The sequence below is a fragment of the Lingula anatina genome, chromosome 7 (genome assembly GCF_051362555.1).
Source record: "Lingula anatina isolate TDL-2025a chromosome 7, LinAna3.0, whole genome shotgun sequence".
In the NCBI taxonomy this organism is placed as follows: domain Eukaryota; kingdom Metazoa; phylum Brachiopoda; class Lingulata; order Lingulida; family Lingulidae; genus Lingula; species Lingula anatina.
In genome coordinates, this window is record NC_141773.1 from 8175455 (window position 1) to 8194585 (window position 19131).

The following is a 19131-nucleotide window of genomic DNA, read 5'->3' on the forward strand; positions in this document are numbered from 1 at the left end:
TTGTTTGCAAAATGCGGCTCTACATCGTTTCATCTTTGAAAAAATTAATATGACCATTTTACCGGCAACTATGTATTTCTGTTTTCATGAATTAGTAAATCCGATCCAAGAAAAAACAAATCTTTCAGTCTTGAAAAAACTCCAGTAGTAATTATTTTACACAATCGTTTAAAGCCAGTCATGAAAAAAAACACAAATAGTAATTATTTTTATTACAGGTACAATAAGATTAAAATTCACGACATTCACATCACCGCCACATAGATGCAGAGTTTCAGGAAGGATGAACCATGCATTTTAAGATTTATCAAAGTAATCATGCAATTTCGGTCAATTTGAAGTCTGTGTGTGTGAAACATGGATTTGTTGATCTCGAATGCTGGGTCCGCCATTAATTTCACCTATCAAACCCACCCCACCCCCTGTCCTCCTGTGAATAAGTTTAGTCATATCAAAGCTTAAAATATAATATACACTGTATCAAATAATGATTATCTGTTTTCTTTTGAACCGCTGTTTCCATGAACATTTGATGTCGAAGTTGCCTGTTTCAAAGTGACTCCAGCGCTCTACTGCTTCGTTGGATAGTACTCATCTGGGGCGTAGGGAGAGTACTGAAATAATGGAGGAAAAGATATACAGAGCATATGTCCAAGTTCAGAGTAACATAATAGTGATGAAATAACTGCATGTATACCGATGGTCTGATATTATATCTAAGTACCTCTATGCCACACGATCAATGAATGGCTGCTTATTGATTCCATTCGTAAACTGGCACCACCAGTATTCAAAATAAGTAGAAAATTAAACGAAAAGATACATTTTTAGCTATGTTTGATAATTACGTCATGGACGTAGTGGCGATAGGGAGTCACCCAGACGACCCGTTATGAGTACGTCGATCGCGAACCGCGTGTAGGTACGTATAGAGCACAGTTGGAAATGACGTAATTATTAAAGGTGGCTGGAATATAGCGCCGCTAAGGGCTAGAAATGAACGACTCAGATGCCCATCAATGTCTTATGTAAGAACTCAAACAAACAAAAAGGAACTACAAACACGAAACACATGTTGTGAAATCACCTACCAAGACCTTCACAGTGAACTGAGCGTGCGGCCCTTCCCTCGTGTTACTGGCTGCCTTTAGAGCGCCCTCTGGCTTAATGCCGAGATGATGGTCGCTTTCCTCCACCGAGCCAAATGTGTAATAATCGCCATGTTTTCTCACAATTAATTTCGACTCACATCCTAGCTGTGCACCGGGGGGCTGGGGGAAAGAATCAATTGATTAATTAAACCCAGGGTTATTTCTTATAATTTAAATTTGCTTTTCTTTATTTTCACTATAATTATCGTTTTTCTTTCTTTTTCTCTTTTTCTTCTTAATTTTTGTAGAAATGTTGAATATCTTGAATCAACTGAACTTAGAGTTGTGCCATGTATTAATAATAATAATAATAGGATCGGAATTTAAGTCTTGGCTATCTCAGTTCAATTGCGATTTTTAACAAGGTTTATTCAAAGAAAAGGGGGCATATCGTTTCAAGCATTATATGCTCTCCTTCACGAATTAAATGACGATGCAATGCTCTGTATTCTAACAGCCGGTGTGGTCACTTACATAATTAACTATCATAGCTTTGCCGTCTACTATTACGATATAGTTGTTACAGTTATGAAGTCGGATGACGTCTTTGTCTTCCTTCACCACGGTCCAGTTGGCTGAAATCAATATAGTTAAAGATGACACTGCGCACTGGGCTAATATAATGGTACATGTAAAAGATGTATGAATAAACATTTCTTATTCTAAATAAATAATGTCTGATGGCTATTTATATACGTCTCTGCTTACATATACACCTATATATACCTAATGGGAATTTGATGTTGGAAGTTTGGTTTACGTGTAAACTAAAAGCTGCGGGGATTCAACCTCATGGCATACGTGATAGAAACCTCGAAATGAAATAATTTAAGATGTAAAAAATCGGATGCTTTTGTTTGTTGGTGCATGATTATGATATGCACATACTTTTTTCTTCATTGTTAAGGTGTAGAATGGCGGGTTTCAGGTGTCTGCCGCATTTTCACGGTGCGAAAGCTGCACTGTAGGCGTAGAGTATATATAATTATGACTAAAATGGTAAAAATGTGTCTGCGGACTAGAAACGCGGTATTCAAAATGAAAAAAAAAACAGTTCTAGTGACAGTTTTAAGTAATAACTGTGCCTGTACAGTAATATAATGCGGGAAATGGCGCCACGAATCTACGCGGTGCCACGTAAACACGATTCATATATGATTCACATATTTCACGTAAAATCAAGCAGTCCCGTTGACCGGTTTAATGATGAAATTTTCACGGCTGCCGAGTGGTATGCCAATTGGTTTATATCCAAGAACTTTAACAGATTAAAAAGCAGAGTAATTCAATAGTACAAATAAATGAAACAGAGTTGAGCGAGGACGTCATTTCACGGGGTAGATGGTAGTATTGGCAGCTACTTTGTAGATAACCAGATGAAACGGAACAAAACTGAAACAAACTAAACAAATAAGTAAAAACCGAAACAAGATTTAAAAGGAAAATGAAACATAGAGTCTGAAGAAAAAAGTAATAATTAAAAAACTAAAAATATTTAATACAAATACAGGACATACCATGCTGAAATTGCGCCCCCTCCGGGCCCATGCCGTCAAGCATAAGTTGGCCGTCTGCACCGCGGACTATCTCGAGCGTCTTGGAGCTAGATTTTGACACGAGCTGGAGAATATTTCCCGTCTTAAATTCTGCCATGTTGACTGTTTTCTCTCCTGTATCCGGTGTATCTTGTGTTTCTTCGCTACTTTCGTCTCCGCTGTCTGTTTCGACAGGATTTTCTTCTTCAGTAGTCAGTGAAGATCCCATATAAGTATCTAAACGCCAAATCAACGGGCGCTATTTTATAGATGGTTAAGTACGATGAGGCACGCGCTTATGACAAATGCGATTTTCGATATCGATGAGCTCACCTGATGAGTGACTAAGACTGCAGCTGACGACACGCAGAATATGGAACCTTCTGGCAAAAGATATGCGGGATTCGTCAACATAAGTTTAATGAAATCACTGAATATTTTATAAATTAAATGTTCGTATGCCATGTCCTATGCGACAGCTGATTCTGCATTTTTCATCATGAAATATAGCAATATGGAAAAACGGATTTTTTACTGAATTTTAAAATATGATGAAGTTTGTACAGTGCACTTCATTTTATATGCTGAACAACCATTTACCCTTAAGCTCATAGCAAATCTTAACAAAAACAAATCAAAACAAAAAAAAAAAAAGAATAACAGTTTCAAAATAAATGATGGTAATAATCACATGACCAGTTTCACTTTCACTGAACCATTGCATGCAAAGCATTTCTCTTATATATATTTCTCTGCGTGCGGCTTCCCGCTTATCCAAAGAATTGAGACTTTTTTGCTTTTCCGTTTGCACTTTTGTTAACATAAAAATATTCACCTTTTCCCAAAACAGCGTGAACAACTTTTTAGGCTAAAAGGTGCAAAATGACAACATATAAAACAGTGAGATCCTCAGATTTTTTTCCCTGAACTGTCAACTTTCAAGTAATTTTACGAATTGATCAACTGCATTCATGAATCAATTTTTTATTTCAAAACACAGTTCTTGAAATTGTTATTCAGAATATATTGTGATGTCCTTAATGCCTTTTTAGAATTAGATGTAAAGTATCCAACTTTTAGTTAAAATATCAAAAATGGCCATAATCCGTGGCATCTGCCATTTGGGCTTTTTCTTACTTGTTTTCAACAATAAACATATAAATCCCTTAAAAACACTTTATTGGTAAGACTACAGTATATACATTTAAAGAGAAACATGTATAACATCTGACTACCAGTACTTGTATCTGTAGTAGCAACAGACAAAAATAACAATAATGTAACAATGCACTGTAGACAGAAACATCCTTCTGACATTTCATTAATAACTGCACTCAAATGACCAATAAATTCGAGGTTTATTTGCAATTTTCAAGCAGTGATTGGCATAATAATAAAATCACTCAGAATAGAAACAATCAAATGATCCAAATGTTTACAATCACTACACCCCAGTAGTGTTACATGCAGCAGTATCCTTAGACCAGCTATAAGATTATGAATTATAACCATTAACAACAGTCATCACTTTCAAGTCAATGCATTTAGATTTAAGAAAATCTCCTACCTTCTTTAGCAAAAATAACTTAATTAATTAATTAAACCAAAAAGTAATAAATAAATTTATTAATAAGGATAAAATTGGAAGGCAGTAATTAGTTATTCAAGCAAATCCTTGTGGTAAAATGTATGATACTTTTATGTACATGCGTTCCAAAGGCATATCCTGCAAAGCTACTTAATATGACAATTTCAGAGCTTTTAAATAAGACCCCTCAAATTTAAGTATTTGATATTGATATTTTCTTCTAAAATGTCAGGAAGACTAGTTTGTAATGGTAAAAAACACTGAATCCAAGTGCAGGGTTGGGTCAGGCAACTGTCAGCAGTTGAAAACACATTACATAAATAATTCAGAAAAGAAGAAGTCTATATTCCTTAATACAGAAGTCTTGAATGGTCAGTGTTCATTGTTCTTTATGCTGAGAATCAGAGTCACTTTTCAAGGACAAACTTCATGTATAACATTTGGTTTAGACCAAAAAACTGTTCACTGACAAATCTTTGAGAGTATGAAACTTGATTCTTTCCATCTTGGGCTCACTCATTATTCTGAAAGCAGCAGCAGATCTGGGCAGGATAACATCTTCCATTTTCTTTCAGTTTCACTTTTTCTGTGGTGCTGGTGGATATGGGGAATACTATAACAGAAAAAAAATTAAAAAATGAGTCATGGTTCCTTTATCAAATTAGTTGAATAATATTTCAAAACATATCAGATATAAAATACATATTCTAACTACACAAATCACGTAATCTATACATATTAACATCAAAACCTAATAAGATGCTGGATGACATTACACCATACACAGAGACATTAATTAAATGTGGATTGTACCAGGAAACAAACAGGAAGGTATAAAACAGTTTTCATTAAAAACGGATGAGATGACAAAAACTATTTCTGATGACATCCCTAAAATCGATCTAAGGACAGGTTATATAGAGATGTTCGGAGTGTCATTATTGACATGTGTATCTTAGACAAACATTGGTGAGAAAGCACTGGCATCTCTGTTAACTCAGGTGAAATACAAGATGCATATGTCTGCACTAATAAATGTTTCATCACTGCAACATATTAAGTGGCTGGCATCAGTAATAGTCTATACATCTAAAACCTGATTCACAACCAAACAGTCATGCTTTATTACCAACACTTCAGTACAGAATTTACAACTTATCTGAGAATAATAAATTTTGTCTTTGTCAGTGCCAAACAAGTGCACAATCAAGACCTTCAAGATGCTAAATATTTAACAGGAATATCTTGATTTTTCTTTCTTTTTGCAAGTTTTGAAATAATTGAAGTGTGGAGCCTTCAAGGATCTGGTATGCAAGTATTGGTGGAAGGACCATTTAATTTCAGCCTGCGACATTAGTCACTAGTCAGTAAAATTTAGTGACCAGTATTTTTGAGTGTGTCTCCATGGATGAAAGAAGATTTGACAAAGTCAAGGTCTAGTCGTTACTAGTACTAATTTTTAATAGGGTTAAATGTCTGATCTGATTAAAATTTTATTTGGACAAGTGGACCAGTAGATTTTAGAAAACTGGTTGTTTGAAAAGCCAATAAACTGAAAAGATCACGGCACAGACTGTAATTTAATTTTACTTACTTTAAATTTCAATTGCTTTTATTCAGGGGAATGGAATTTGCCTTTTTGCTATGCATTAAAGGCAATTATTTAGTTACTGTAGTGAGTAAATACTATATAAAGGATGCTTCATGCAATTTCAGGACACTGAAGACAATATAATTATATCCCACCCAGTCCCTTTACAATTTTAGCTCATTGACAAACCATACAAGGGCAATTTCACATTAAGCACTCAGAGTTTCATGGGACACTGGGAACTTACCTCTGTACTGCCAGCATAGCCTCTGACATTTCCAGATACTGGTAAATGTATCTATCAGTGCCTGAGGAATGCTGATAGCAGAGGGGTGGGTTCCCAGTGCCCTCTGAAACTCAGGGTGACAGGAAGAGATGGAGGGACACAAGCCTTAAACTTCATTATTTAAAAAAGCATAATGACTGAAAGTAATTTCTTCTGTGATATAATATCACCTACATAGTATTAATACAGTATGCCATTTTATGCAACAAAACATTAGACTTACAACAAGTCGTACTCCAAACTGTGCATGATCTTCCTTCCCCGTCGCTAAGGCAGACTTCAGTGTGCCATCTGGCATCACTCCAATGTGGCGGCCAGGTTCGTTGACTGATTCAAATGTCACAAAATTTCCAATCTGGACCACCCTCAGTCTGGTTTCATTGCCAAGGTGGGAACCTTGGGGCTTCAAGTACACAAAAAAAGATACCTCATTGATTTAACAAAGTTAAGGTGTAAAAAGTATAATAAAATAGTCTGTACATATTAATTAAACTTTCATTTTTATCACTAGGATTTATTAGTTGTCATTTTGTTATTTCTTCAAACTTAATTGAATTTTCAACTGGGATCACACCTAACACAATACTAGTGTGCCTCACTTCACTGTCACACCTAACACAATATGTGATACAATCAGAGCAACTGCTATCACCATAATCCCTATCAAACAATTCCAATAGGTGGATACAGGGGAGAGTATATCACGAAGACACTTTTTGAGAAACTGGTTCCAGTGTGAAATCCACTGGAGATTCCTTTTTACCCTGCTAAAACATGGGTATTTATTATAAAAAGGACAAACACATATGGATATCATGGTAGAAAAAAAGTGTCAGTTAAGTACTGGTGACATCTACTCACTCCATGCCAATATCATGTACTTGTATTAGTACTAGACTTGAGTAGAGGAAATTGCATTCAGTTAACTCCAATTACAAATTTCACGTCCCACAAAGAGGGCTCCTGCAGGTGTAGGCACTGTATCTACAAGGACAGTTTCCAGGATTTGCCTCAACTATATCTTAACCAAATGACTTATATGTATTGATTTACACCCTTAGCAGGGAAGTTGATGGAATGCACTTCCAATAGAAATGTACAATGTAATAGGCCACTGGCTGTCTAACATGCAGAGCTCAATGAAACAATAAATTATAAAATGAAAGAAATGAAACATTAAGTCTGGTAAACTGAAGATGGAAGTGTCTTGAACATGACATTCAAAACAAAACAAGCAGAATTTAAAGAGATACAAATTGCAGTTAAAACACTACTAAGAGATGAGGTTAAAACAAAGAAGCCTAGCAGTCATCAATGCAGTGAAATATAACCTATCAAAAATGTAAAATGAGTTAACCACACTGAAAGGAAAATTAGTACATGTAGATCTACAAGCAAGAAGTATGCCTTGTATTCACAGGTTTACTGGTAGGTGAAATCGACAAAGAAGACAACATGGAGATTTCTTTGTTAACTTTCTGCAAGAGATGAAGATGGAGCCATATCCTTGGCATTCTTACTTTGTTTTTACAACTTGTTTTATTGAAGATAACACCAAACTACTCACAAAATTGACCACCATGGTGCTTCCATTGATAATACATAGATAATTATAGTTGTTGTGGAGGCGCACTATCCGGTTGCCTTCATTTATTACTGTCCAATGGCCTAAAAACAGAAGAAAAAATAATTAAACAGCACAACATTCATACATGTACATCAGTGATAAAGGAATTCAACATAGATCTCTAAAAAAATTTGCTTAAAATCGAAATCATCCACAAACACTGCTAAAATTTAAATTATAAGTGAACCAATCTTCCATACTTTGTTTAAAGGGTCAGTGGGCAGTTTCTTTTATTCCTTATTTAAGATATTTACTTCTTATCTACTGAAGATACATAGAATTTAATCTGAAGTCTATCATTTATTTGGATAATTATCATTAAAAGCTGCTTCTGCATGTTTTTTTTTTCTAATTTTCATAATATAATCCATAATATTCTATTATATGTATACATAAAAATTTTACGATGTAGACGACATTACATCATCCTCACCAAGATATACGTAAGTTTTGGAATATTCTTAGGCATCTGGTTCAAGTAAAATAAAAATGAACTTTAAAACTGTTGGATGATGAGGCAAAGTGCTTTCAATTGTAACTCTAAACAGACTTTTTAACTCAGTAATAAAATCAAAAACGGCTATCTGTTAAATAATTTTGGACATTGGATAGTATTCAGAAATGTATTCTTGAGGAGATCTTACTGTTATATCTCTGTGGATCATCTGGACCTTGGCCATCTACAATAAGTCTGCTGTCAGGTGACATCACAATCTGAAGTGTCCTTCCACTAGCACGAGAAATGAACTGGAGAATGTTGTTTGTTATGAAGTTATTCTGAAAGGAAAATGTAATAAAAAGTAAATATATTGCATCAAAAGCCTCTAGATTGGTGGTAATTAAGAGCAGGAAAAAAGAAACTAAAAATTGGAAAACAGCCTGACTGACTGGTGGGTACAGGTAATCTTGAAGGCATCCAATAACATGACATGTATACATCAGGGATAAAAGAACTCAACATCTCTACCAAAATTTGCCAAAACAAAGTATACTGTGACACCTACTCAGGCTTTACACTCATGTGCATGTTCCAATACAGCAAATTAAACGAGTGGATGTCACATATACATCTTTGCTGGCATACTTGACTCATATTACAACTATGTATATAAAATTATTTTTCTTGAAAGTCAGGCAATGTTTTATGCATATTTACTAAGTAATACATCTGATATAAAATCACTCCTTCATCCTAATATTTGTCTAAGTACCTCTTAATGAGTAAAACAAATTTTAATAAAATAATTACTAAGAAAAAACAATGTTAAGAAGAAAGAAAAATGATGCTTTGACCTATACTGACGAAATCAATAAAAGACAATAAAACCAATACAACTTCTTAAAGTTTGAAGAACATTTGACAAAAAACCAATTTGTCTCTGTTAAAATTCTTTAAAGCCAAACAAGTAACACACTTTAGTGAATGAAACAAATACTGCAGAACAGACATTTTTATTTTTATCAGTATGTTACATTAACACTAAAGTCCTAAGTGAAGTACCAGTAAAATTGAAGAAAAACTTTTTTTGTGATTTTTGTGGATTTTTGTGAATTTGCCACAGTCACTGTCAGTTAGTCACTAGTGTTAGTACAGTGTTAGATCATAGTTATGAAGGGCCACTCAGCTAAACAGTTTTACAATTAGGTACTGACTGTGACATATGATGAGAAGGGAGGATTGGAGTGTTCAGTGGTCACAGGGAAAAATCAAGGGAAAGAGACGCAGAGGAAGACTAAATGTCAAGAGTTTAGGTTTATGGATGGGCATGTCCAGTGTAACAATTCTGAGATCATGCAAAAAGAGTTGTTGAGGTCTATGACAGTCAATGTCCTGCAAGTGGAATATACTTAAAAAGAGGGAGACTGGCTCTTTCATGATAGTTCATTAACAGCAATTGGGAAAAAGCATGTCATATGAATTATGATATTTGTTCATTAAATTTATAAAATATATACCTGTATTGAAAAAAAGTTTTGATTTTCATGTTTCAAGTCAAAATATCTTACTGCACTCTATTTTCTTAAAAAAGCTAAGCCTAGTGAAAATTAAGCAGTATTTACTATGTATGTAATTGTACCTGCTGAAAGTATTTTGGTATGCAAAAACAAGGTATACATTATTTTGACATTTTATTTACAAACATTGGAAAAGAGCGCATACCACATTAATTATTCATTTCATTTATATATTTCTTTGCCAGCTCCAAGTCTAATTTTCTGTCTAAATATAATAAATATATTAATCTATTCAGTATATATAGCCAAAAGCCCCAGGCAAAATTATGCAGTTTTTGATTTATCCTGCTGAAAATATTTCACTACACTTTTTATTAGTTTCCATGACAATACTGCAAGAAGTGCATAAGCAGAAATGAGCAAACATTTAACTGCCACTTTGTAAGCAATGACATCCAGTAGAAAATACTGATACCAGTTTAAACTATAAGCTGCTTGGGAATGAAAGTGAAGAGGTCCATTGTGACGCATGGTGTAGTTGAGCCAAAATAAGAGTTCTTCTTGTCCTGACATAGGAGTGTCTTGCAAAATTAGTGAAATCTTCTCTGCATTTTCTTTGAAAGATTTTTCATTCATGACCTTTACAATGGCATTTTCTAACTTAGTTTCAGTAAGGGTTAGATAATCCAGGGAAACCCCAACTTTAACACGATCTGTTAATTTTCTGGCATTTTGGGGCTGATCCCAAAAGAGAGGAATGGCCACCACAGGCACTGCATGGTACAGGGTCTCCCACATGCTGCTTACTCCACAGTGGGTGATGAACAGTTTAGTGGCTGGGTGGGCAAGAAGATCATTCTGTGGAAACCACTTTACCAGATGTGTGTTACTACCCAGTGACTTTGGAGCTTTTCCATCATGGCGCCAAATTACCTTCTGGGGAAGCTGAGCAAAAACTCTTGCAAGCACTTCTGCTTTTTCCTCTTCCAAATGTGGCACAATAGTTCCAAAGCTTAGTAGAATAACCCCATGAGTAGCAGTTGTAACAATATCATTGTAAAACTTGGGCAGAGGTTTTGCTGGCGTCCACAGGAGTCCAGAGATAGGTTTGACATGGGGCATGACTGGTCTGGGGTAATCTAAGGCAAAATGGGCATTTGCAGCAATCATAAGAGAAACCCTCTCAAATGCATGCTTCATGTGTGGAATATTTTCCTCTGGAAGATACTTTAATCTGAGCCCTTCTATATAGTCCATCTTTTCATCCAGCCAGCCTTGAATACTTTGGTCCACCTCATAATTGTGTAACCTTTCCCAAAAGTCCATATGGTCAGAGAGTCCAGTGGGAATGTTAGGCATGAATGAGTAAAAAATGGGTTGATGAAAAATGTACCAAGGGTTCCAAAAGCCGTGGTTCCAGTAACCAACTGATGGCACTTTCAAATACTCATTAAGAAGAGTACCTGCTGCTATATTAAAAGGATCAAAGAAATAAAGTGAGAAGTTGGAGTTTTTCAAGTGTATCAAAGTATCCTTATCACTGAACAATGCATGGCAAAGGAAGTAATCAAGTTGGTCTGATTGTTTAAGAGAAATAACTGGATCATCTTCGAGAGCAGTCTGAAGATCCAACACTCCACCTTTGTTGACTTCAATTTCAATGATATGAAATCTGATCAGTTTCACATCAGCTAGGTCAAGCTTTGGTTTATAATGGTCTGCAACCAGCATGGTAATCTCGTGGCCCTGGTCTCGCAGCAAGATGGCAATCTTTTCCATATTGAATGTTCTTGAATTGAATACATGGGTGAGTGGAAAAACAAATATCTTTGCACCCTCACAAACGCTTGTCAAAATAGGCATCCACAGTAAATGAAATGCAAGCATTTTAAAAGTTGTCTCGCTTATGGAACAGTGTATAACCTAGAAAAGCTTACAGCTTAAGATTAAGGCCACAGGCTGATAAGAATGTTTTGGGTCAGACTCATACCTAGTTACTATGCAGTGTTACCTCTGGGCTGTGCCATTGCACCATTCACACAATGAAGACAGTGATGTCCCTTATTTTGAGGCATGCAGTGCCACTAAGGGCACAGAATAACAAAAATACTCACAATAGCACTCAACATATGCCCCAAATGGAGCTCTATTGTTTACTTGGCATGTGTAGTTCTATGTTCTAAGGGCGCATTCCCATAGATTTTAGATTGATCTATCCCCGTGGGGAGTCTCACTAAATTATTGTCAGATTATCCGGCTTAAATGTCCATCACGCCTACTACAAGCGGTAAGGGGATAATTAACTTTCGTGCCCGCTTGGCTGACAGCTATTTAGTGTGAACCCCCAGGGAGTTAGGTCGAACTAGTTGGATTGATCTTATCTCTGGGAATGGGGTCTAAGAGGTTTGTGGGGGTACATGCAGCCCGTTGTGGCCAGTACTGAATGGCCCGTTTTGCACAGATCACTATAAATGATTGATACTAGCATTCTTTCAAATACACTATCTGATACAATTAGTTACTCTAAGTTTTTTTTTACATCAAGTCTTGGCAAAATGTCAGATTTGTATCAACAACTATTTTAAAAGTACAAGGAAGCCGCCAAAAGTTTGACTTTGCCCAATACCAGTGCTGGTTCAGACATGCATATACATGGAACATAGTAGTTTTGATATTTGCTTTTTTGTGTTTAAAGAACTCATATAACTCCTTCTTAAGGAATATGTGTAACTTGTAGCTTTTGTTGTTTTTAATGAATAAACTAGATTGAAAAATTCAGTATCAAAAGTTTCGAATAAAAATGTTTTTATCAGTTTCACAATAACTAACTAATACTAATTTGGCCATTTTGCTAAAATAAAAGTATTTGACTACAAATCAACTTATTTTTAAAATTCTAAATCTTTGAAATGAATTTATGACCAAATATTAACTATAAGCATGTTAGTACCCACCACTAAAAATGGCGAGCATCCTGGGGAGGGAGGGTGAGGTGCTGAAGGTTTCTGTATCCCTAAAACTTCTAAACAGAGAGCCCAGTTTCTCCCAGTTTTCAGAACCCAGAAGTACACCGAACAATGACAGTAAATTCAAAATGGCACCTCTTAAAACTCTTGTCGGTCCTCTGGACCGACCAAGTCCAATTTTTTACCGGTCCAGACAAATTTTGCCGGTCATGACCAATCGGACCGACAGTTTCAGCATGTCTGTAAAGTCCACACCAAATTTGTTTTGTTCTGGACAATCAGCAGGGTATTCTAGTAGCGCATCTTACTTCACCACTAACAAAAGTTCATTTATCTTTTTGAAAGGAAAAATCCTACCCAAGTTTGACGGCATGAGAACTAAGGTGTGCCTCTTAGAAACACAAAAACAAAGAACTCAATTGAGCAGAAGCTACAGTTGATGGAAGATAAATATTAATATATGAAAGAGAAAAGTTCTTTAAAATTTGCTACCTTTTATAAATTACAACATTACTTTCATCATAACTAAACAGCTTTTAATTCACAGACTAGCTTTTTATTCATTAACAATGTTGAATGGCTATTATTCACCTGCTCTTTCATTTAAACTTGCTTTTTTCAATCACTTTGAACATGTTAAATCACTAAAAATGTCAAAATTTGATAAATGTCATTAAGGTAAAAGATGAAACTATGCAAAGGCATATACTCTATAGAAATTTTATAAAAGCAACAAGAAAAAGCATTTGTCTCTTTTGAAGAATGAAAAGTTATTTAACTAGAAACCAATTAACCTCTAAGTCACAATGTAGGCTCTGTTAAAATTCTTTGTGGCCAAACAAGAAACATTACCAAAATAAAATTAAACAAATATTGCTGACCCAAAAGAAAGGAAGGGTGCAGGTAAGGTTAGTTGATTAACACATTTCTGGCACTGACTATATTTTGTGACTCTCATAAACAACTATAGGAAAAGACAATATACCTCATGAACAACATTATTATTAGTTTTTTATATGATATTTCCCAGTCATAAAAGTTCCAAATGTAATTTTTCTGCCAAAATATCTTCAAAACAATATTACTCTATTTTGAGAATGAAGACAAAAAAACCTAAATTAGGCTGCTTTTGATTTAACATGCTTACTAGTAAAATATTTCAGCATGCTTCTCATTAGTTTCCACAAAAGTGCTACAAGAAAAATATAAGCAGTAATGAGCAAACAACAAACTACCATTTTGTAAGCAATAACATCCAGCTGAAAGTACTGATACCAGTTTAAACTATAAGCTGCTTGGGAATGAAAGTGAAGAGGTCCATTGTGGCGCATGGTGTAGTTGAGCCAAAATAAGAGTTCTTCCTGTCCTGACATAGGAGTGTCTTGCAAAATTCTTGAAATCTTCTCTGCATTTTCTTTGAAAGATTTTTCATTCATAACCTCCACAATGGCATTTTTTAACTTAGTTTCAGTAAGGGTTAGATAATCAAGGGACACCCCGACTTTAACACGATCTGTTAATTTTCTGGCATTTTGGGGCTGATCCCAAAAGAGAGGAATTGCCACCACAGGCACTGCATGGTACAGAGTCTCCCACATGCTGCTTACTCCACAGTGGGTGATGAACAGTTTAGTGGCTGGGTGGGCAAGAAGATCATTCTGTGGAAACCACTTTACAAGATGTGTGTTACTACCTAGTGACTTTGGAGCTTTTCCATCATGGCGCCAAATTACCTTCTGGGGAAGCTTAGCAAAAACTCTGGCAAACGTTTCTGCTTTTTCCTCTTCCAAATGTGGCACAATAGTTCCAAAGCTTAGTAGAATAACCCCATGAGTAGCAGTTGTAACAATATTATTGAAAAACTTGGGCAGAGGTTTTGCTGGCGTCCACAGGAGTCCAGAGATAGGTTTGACATGGGGCATGACTGGCCTGGGGTAATCTAAGGCAAAATGGGCATTTGCAGCAATCATAAGAGAAACCCTCTCATATGCATGCTTCATGTGTGGAATATTTTCCTCTCGCAGATATTTTAATCTTAGGCCTTCTACATAATCCATCTTATCATCCAGCCAACTTTTAATACTTTGGACTACTTCATAATTGTGCAACCGTTCCCAAAAGTCCATATGGTCAGAGAATCCAGTAGGAATGTTAGGCATGAATGAATAAAATATGGGTTGATGAAAAACATACCAAAGGTTCCAAAAGCCGTGGTTCCAGTAACCAACTGATGGCACTTTCAAATACTCATTAAGAAGAGTACCTGCTGCTATATTAATTGGATCAAAGAAAAACAGGGAAAAGTTAGAATTTCTGAACTGCATTAAAGTATCTTTATCACTGAACAGTTTGTGGCAAAGTAGGTTATCAAGTTCGTCCAATTGTTTTAGAGCAATAACTGGGTCACGTTCAATGATGTCAAAAGCAGTCTGAAGATCCATCACACCACCTTTGTTAAATTCTGTATCATCAATGTGAAATCTGATCAGTTTCACATCATCTAAGTCAAGCTTTGGTTTGTAATGGTCTGCAACCAGCATGGTAATCTTGTGCCCATGGTCTCGCAGCAAGATGGCAATCTTTTCCATATTGAATGTTCTTGAATTGAATATGTGGGTTAGTGGAAAAACTAATATTTCTGCACCCTCAGAAACATTTGCCAAAATAGGCAACCACAGTAAGTAAAATGCAAGCATTTTAAAAGTTGTCTTGCTCGGCAGAGAACCCCTTATCAAACAGTACATAATCTCGAAAAGTTTATAGCTTTGTATTGAAATAACAACTTTATCTATTATACGGTAATGTCCCATGACTTCTATGCAGAAGAAATTTACTGTTTTGGTTGAAATGCCTGAAAGGGAGGTGCTCAGAACTTCCAGACATTCAAATCTGTGTCAGTTACCATACTGTACAAAAGGTGAGTGTAGCTTATTTCGAGAACTATACATACTTTTACACGAGCACTTGGAGTGTGGCCCAAGGTGTGAGGTAATGACTGGTGGAGTTGGCTAGCAACACAACACAGCATCATCACTTTTAGGCAGACATGCTGGAAACTTTTCAGAATGGCCAGACATTTGGACCGGCAGTAATGAAAAATTTGCCAGACCGAATGGATTTTTGTTGGACCGAAAATCGCCCCATTCGTTTGAGACAGATACTACCAGTAGGATTAGGTAGCTTACTTTGTTTGTGAATGTGATAGATTTCAAATGGAGGGGGAAACACTTTGGGTTTTATATAATTTTATTAGTGAAGTATGTCAAATGGCAACTGTAAATTCAAAATTGTGGTTCTTAAAATTTGTCGGCCCTTTGGACTGACCAAGTTCAATTTTTTACTTGTCCACACCAATTTTCCCGGTCATGACCGATCAGACCAACAGTTTCAGCATGTCTGATTAGGGGGGTTTCATTAAGATAACAGGGCTGCACTGCCCGCTGGCGTACTTTGCCTAAGCATTCAATTTGAGATAATAGCAGCCCTGAAGTTGGTGTCTAGTGTATTGTTTCCAAGTTTGTTTTTAAAAAGCAAACTTGGCAACCAGAAACTAGTAACCTCCACTATGGAAGATGAGCTCGGTGTTATTAGCTCTCCTCACTCTCCTGCACTGAGACCAAGATGACTGCCAATGAATGTCTATGGTGCATACAAAGCCTTCCCTGCAGAAGCTCAGCAGGGTATTTTGGTTTCTCTCTGATGTGCGGGGAGGTAAAAACAATACCCAGTCGGTGTCTATGGGGCACAGGTAGCCTTTACTGCAGAAGCCAGGCTGGATATTACGGTTTCTTTCTGCCATATGGGGAAGCTGAAACAACTCCATATCAGTGTCTTCAGCCCACAGGCAGTCCTTATCTCAGAAGCCTAAAGTTTGGTATTATGGCTGGTTATTATGGTCCCTCCTCTGCATTCGCTGAGATGACCAACTGTTGTTATCTACATTCAAATATAATAGGCCAGTGGGGGAATTTATTGCCCCTGATTGCCTCACCTTACTGTAGGGTGAAGCAAGTTTGATTTTATTTATTTATTAAGAACTATGCAAGCAATTAAAAAACTAGTGTCATTTTTTCAAAAAACAATTCTGATACATTCTGGTGGCAGCAGTGGTGAAACAACCAGCAGATCAGTATTCACGGTGTATAGGTTGCCTTCACCATGGAAGTTGGCCTGGGTATAACAGTCCCTCTGCGCCATACATAGTTTATGAGACAAGTTTCCACAAAATCATGTTTTTCTCACTCTACCTACAGCTCAACTTTCTCTAAAATAGCAAGAATAAGAGACAAGCAACATCCCCAGACGTTCAATTTGGACTTTTTTTCATAATTCACCACTCAAAACACAAGAAAACACCAATATTTCTGAGATACCAATATATGCAGTTCTGGCCCTTTGGGGTAATTAAGAATTGCACTGCATATATGCAGTCCCGGTCCCTATATCAGGTTAAAGAAGCCCCCATAATGGTGATGATGATGCTGTACTGTTTTGTGTACCAACAGTTATCTTGCACCTTGGGCTGCACAGGCAGTGCTAAAGAAAGATATGCTTGGGCAACATAGATGACTGTTAGACTGCATTCCCAGAGATTTAGATCGATCCATCTGGATCGACCTAACTCCTTGGGGGTTCACGCTAAATTGCTGTCAGCCGAGCATGCACTGTAGTTAATTACCCCCTTACAGCTTTTAGTAGGCGGGACAGACTTTAAGCCTCTTAAGCTGACACCCATCTAGTGAGACTCCCCTGTGGGATACAACGATCTAAAAATCTATGGGAATGCAGTCTTAGATTATTATAAACTCGAAAATAGCCCAATGGCCGACTTATCAAAATCCTTGAAAATCACAATTGTGCAAAAAATGTTACTGGTTGAAATTCATGTGCCCAAAAGAAAACCTTCAGACAAATGATTTTAAGATCATTTGAAGTTTACAAACTGTTCAAAATTTTTCACACATTACCACAGGTTGTATGGGGTGAGTAAGTGTGTCTATGACCTTTATGTCAAATTTTACCACATGTGGAAAAGATAAAGGTCACTGACCGAAGCTAGAATTGATGAGAGATAAAATATGTACAGTCTGAGTCTTAAGCACAAGCCTGTGGCTATTGCCCACCTAAAGTGTCACCAGGCTAGTAAAAAAAGGTTGCATTTTACAAAGCACTAACCCAAATGGGCTAGTTAGTAGTAATTTTTTGCCTATTTTAACACACAGCAAAATGTCAAAAATATTAATCGCCAATATTCTTTGTCCCCAACACTTAGTTGACTCACTGGTCACACATGGCGTGTTTATATTGCATAGTATAACTGTGATGCACTATATTGTTGTGATATACAAGTGCCTGTTTACATGTTTGTGTGAAATTTTGCATCTTCTGTTTCCATTATATTAACGTAAGCACATGGAGCACTTGCTTACAATATGTCTGGCTTCTTGAAATGGTATAAGGGTTTCCTTCCCGGAAAAAAGAAAAGAAAAAGAAACACCCTTGCGCTTAACTTCAAGTCTTTTCTTACTTTTGAGGCCCCTATTCTTCAATTTTTTCTTCAGATCTTTATAATGTCCCCCCCCCCCCCCCCCCCCCCCCCCCCCCCCGAGTTCTATTTGCTGATACTTCGTTAGATCCATTGATTAACTTTTCTGGTTTTTATTTAATACCGTTGATCTTGTAATATTATAGGTTTTTTCCCCACCTTTGTAAGTTCGGCGCAAATGCGGTGTTCTGCTTTTGATCCAAACCTGCTAAATTTTCCTTTCTTTCTACCATATCTTTCATTCTAATGGGTTTGTTGGGAACTTATTAAAACTATAGTGTTGATCTCGCTCACTGTTATTGTATCAGCGGGACACAAAGCACGTAAACCCAGGCATGGTTTTGAGCACCGCTGTAAGTGTTTCGACATAGCAAGGACTCACTTTCCCACAATGCAATTTCCATTTCCGGAAAAGTTAAAAAGGTCTATAGGAAAAGAATACCATAGGCATTAAGAAATTTATTAATTTCACTTATATCATATTTTTTTATCAGAAAAAAATGACAAAATTTCAAAGTTCCTAGTTAAAATTTTCTGCCAAAATATCTTTAAAATATGATAACACTATTTTTAAAAATATATAACACCATTTTTCAAATTTTTACAAAAAAAATCTTGTCATAATTATGCCATATGTGATTTAACATGCTGACAATATTTCAGTATGCTTCTCATAAGTTTCCACAAAACTGCTGAAAGAAGAAAGTAACGGTAACAAGCAACTAACTGCCACTTTGTGGGCAATGACATCCACAAAAAAGTATCAAACCATACAGATGGAATGCCAATATCACTCTGTTCTGTAAATATAAACAAAACCTTTATCAAAACTAATTATGCCGTTTTTGATTTAACCTGCCGAAAATATTTTGGTACTGATCTCATT

The 19131-nt window shown here is 36.2% G+C and overlaps 4 protein-coding genes across 6 annotated transcripts in view; all 4 read right to left on the reverse strand.

Annotated features, from left to right (window-relative positions):
• Positions 1-195: 195 nt before the first annotated feature.
• LOC106173136 (uncharacterized) lies at positions 196-3013 on the reverse strand. Its single transcript, XM_013554138.2, has 4 exons — positions 2669-3013; positions 1626-1726; positions 1092-1271; positions 196-614 (listed from the first exon to the last, which is right to left on the reverse strand). Exons 1-4 carry the CDS (start codon positions 2913-2915, stop codon positions 570-572), a joined length of 573 nt encoding a protein of 190 aa, XP_013409592.2. The 5' UTR covers positions 2916-3013; the 3' UTR covers positions 196-569.
• A 1012-nt stretch (positions 3014-4025) lies between these two features.
• The window catches only part of LOC106173169 (uncharacterized), a 29794-nt gene continuing 14688 nt past the window's right edge, over positions 4026-19131 (reverse strand). For all 3 annotated transcript variants that reach the window (XM_013554204.2, XM_087018549.1, XM_087018548.1), the window contains exons 5-8: positions 8423-8555; positions 7719-7819; positions 6375-6554; positions 4026-4887 (exon numbers count right to left, since the gene is read on the reverse strand). In XM_013554204.2, the coding sequence (XP_013409658.1) occupies positions 4852-4887; positions 6375-6554; positions 7719-7819; positions 8423-8555 (450 nt within the window). In that variant the 3' untranslated portion in view covers positions 4026-4851. The remainder of the gene's footprint in view (positions 4888-6374; positions 6555-7718; positions 7820-8422; positions 8556-19131) is intronic.
• On the reverse strand, positions 8568-12283 carry LOC147760701 (UDP-glucuronosyltransferase 2A3-like). The gene has a single exon (XM_087018546.1). It carries the CDS (start codon positions 11619-11621, stop codon positions 10059-10061), a length of 1563 nt encoding a protein of 520 aa, XP_086874672.1. The 5' UTR covers positions 11622-12283; the 3' UTR covers positions 8568-10058.
• LOC147760702 (UDP-glucuronosyltransferase 1-2-like) lies at positions 12700-17334 on the reverse strand. The gene has a single exon (XM_087018544.1). The coding sequence runs from the start codon at positions 15508-15510 to the stop codon at positions 13819-13821; it is 1692 nt and encodes a 563-aa protein (XP_086874670.1). The 5' UTR covers positions 15511-17334; the 3' UTR covers positions 12700-13818.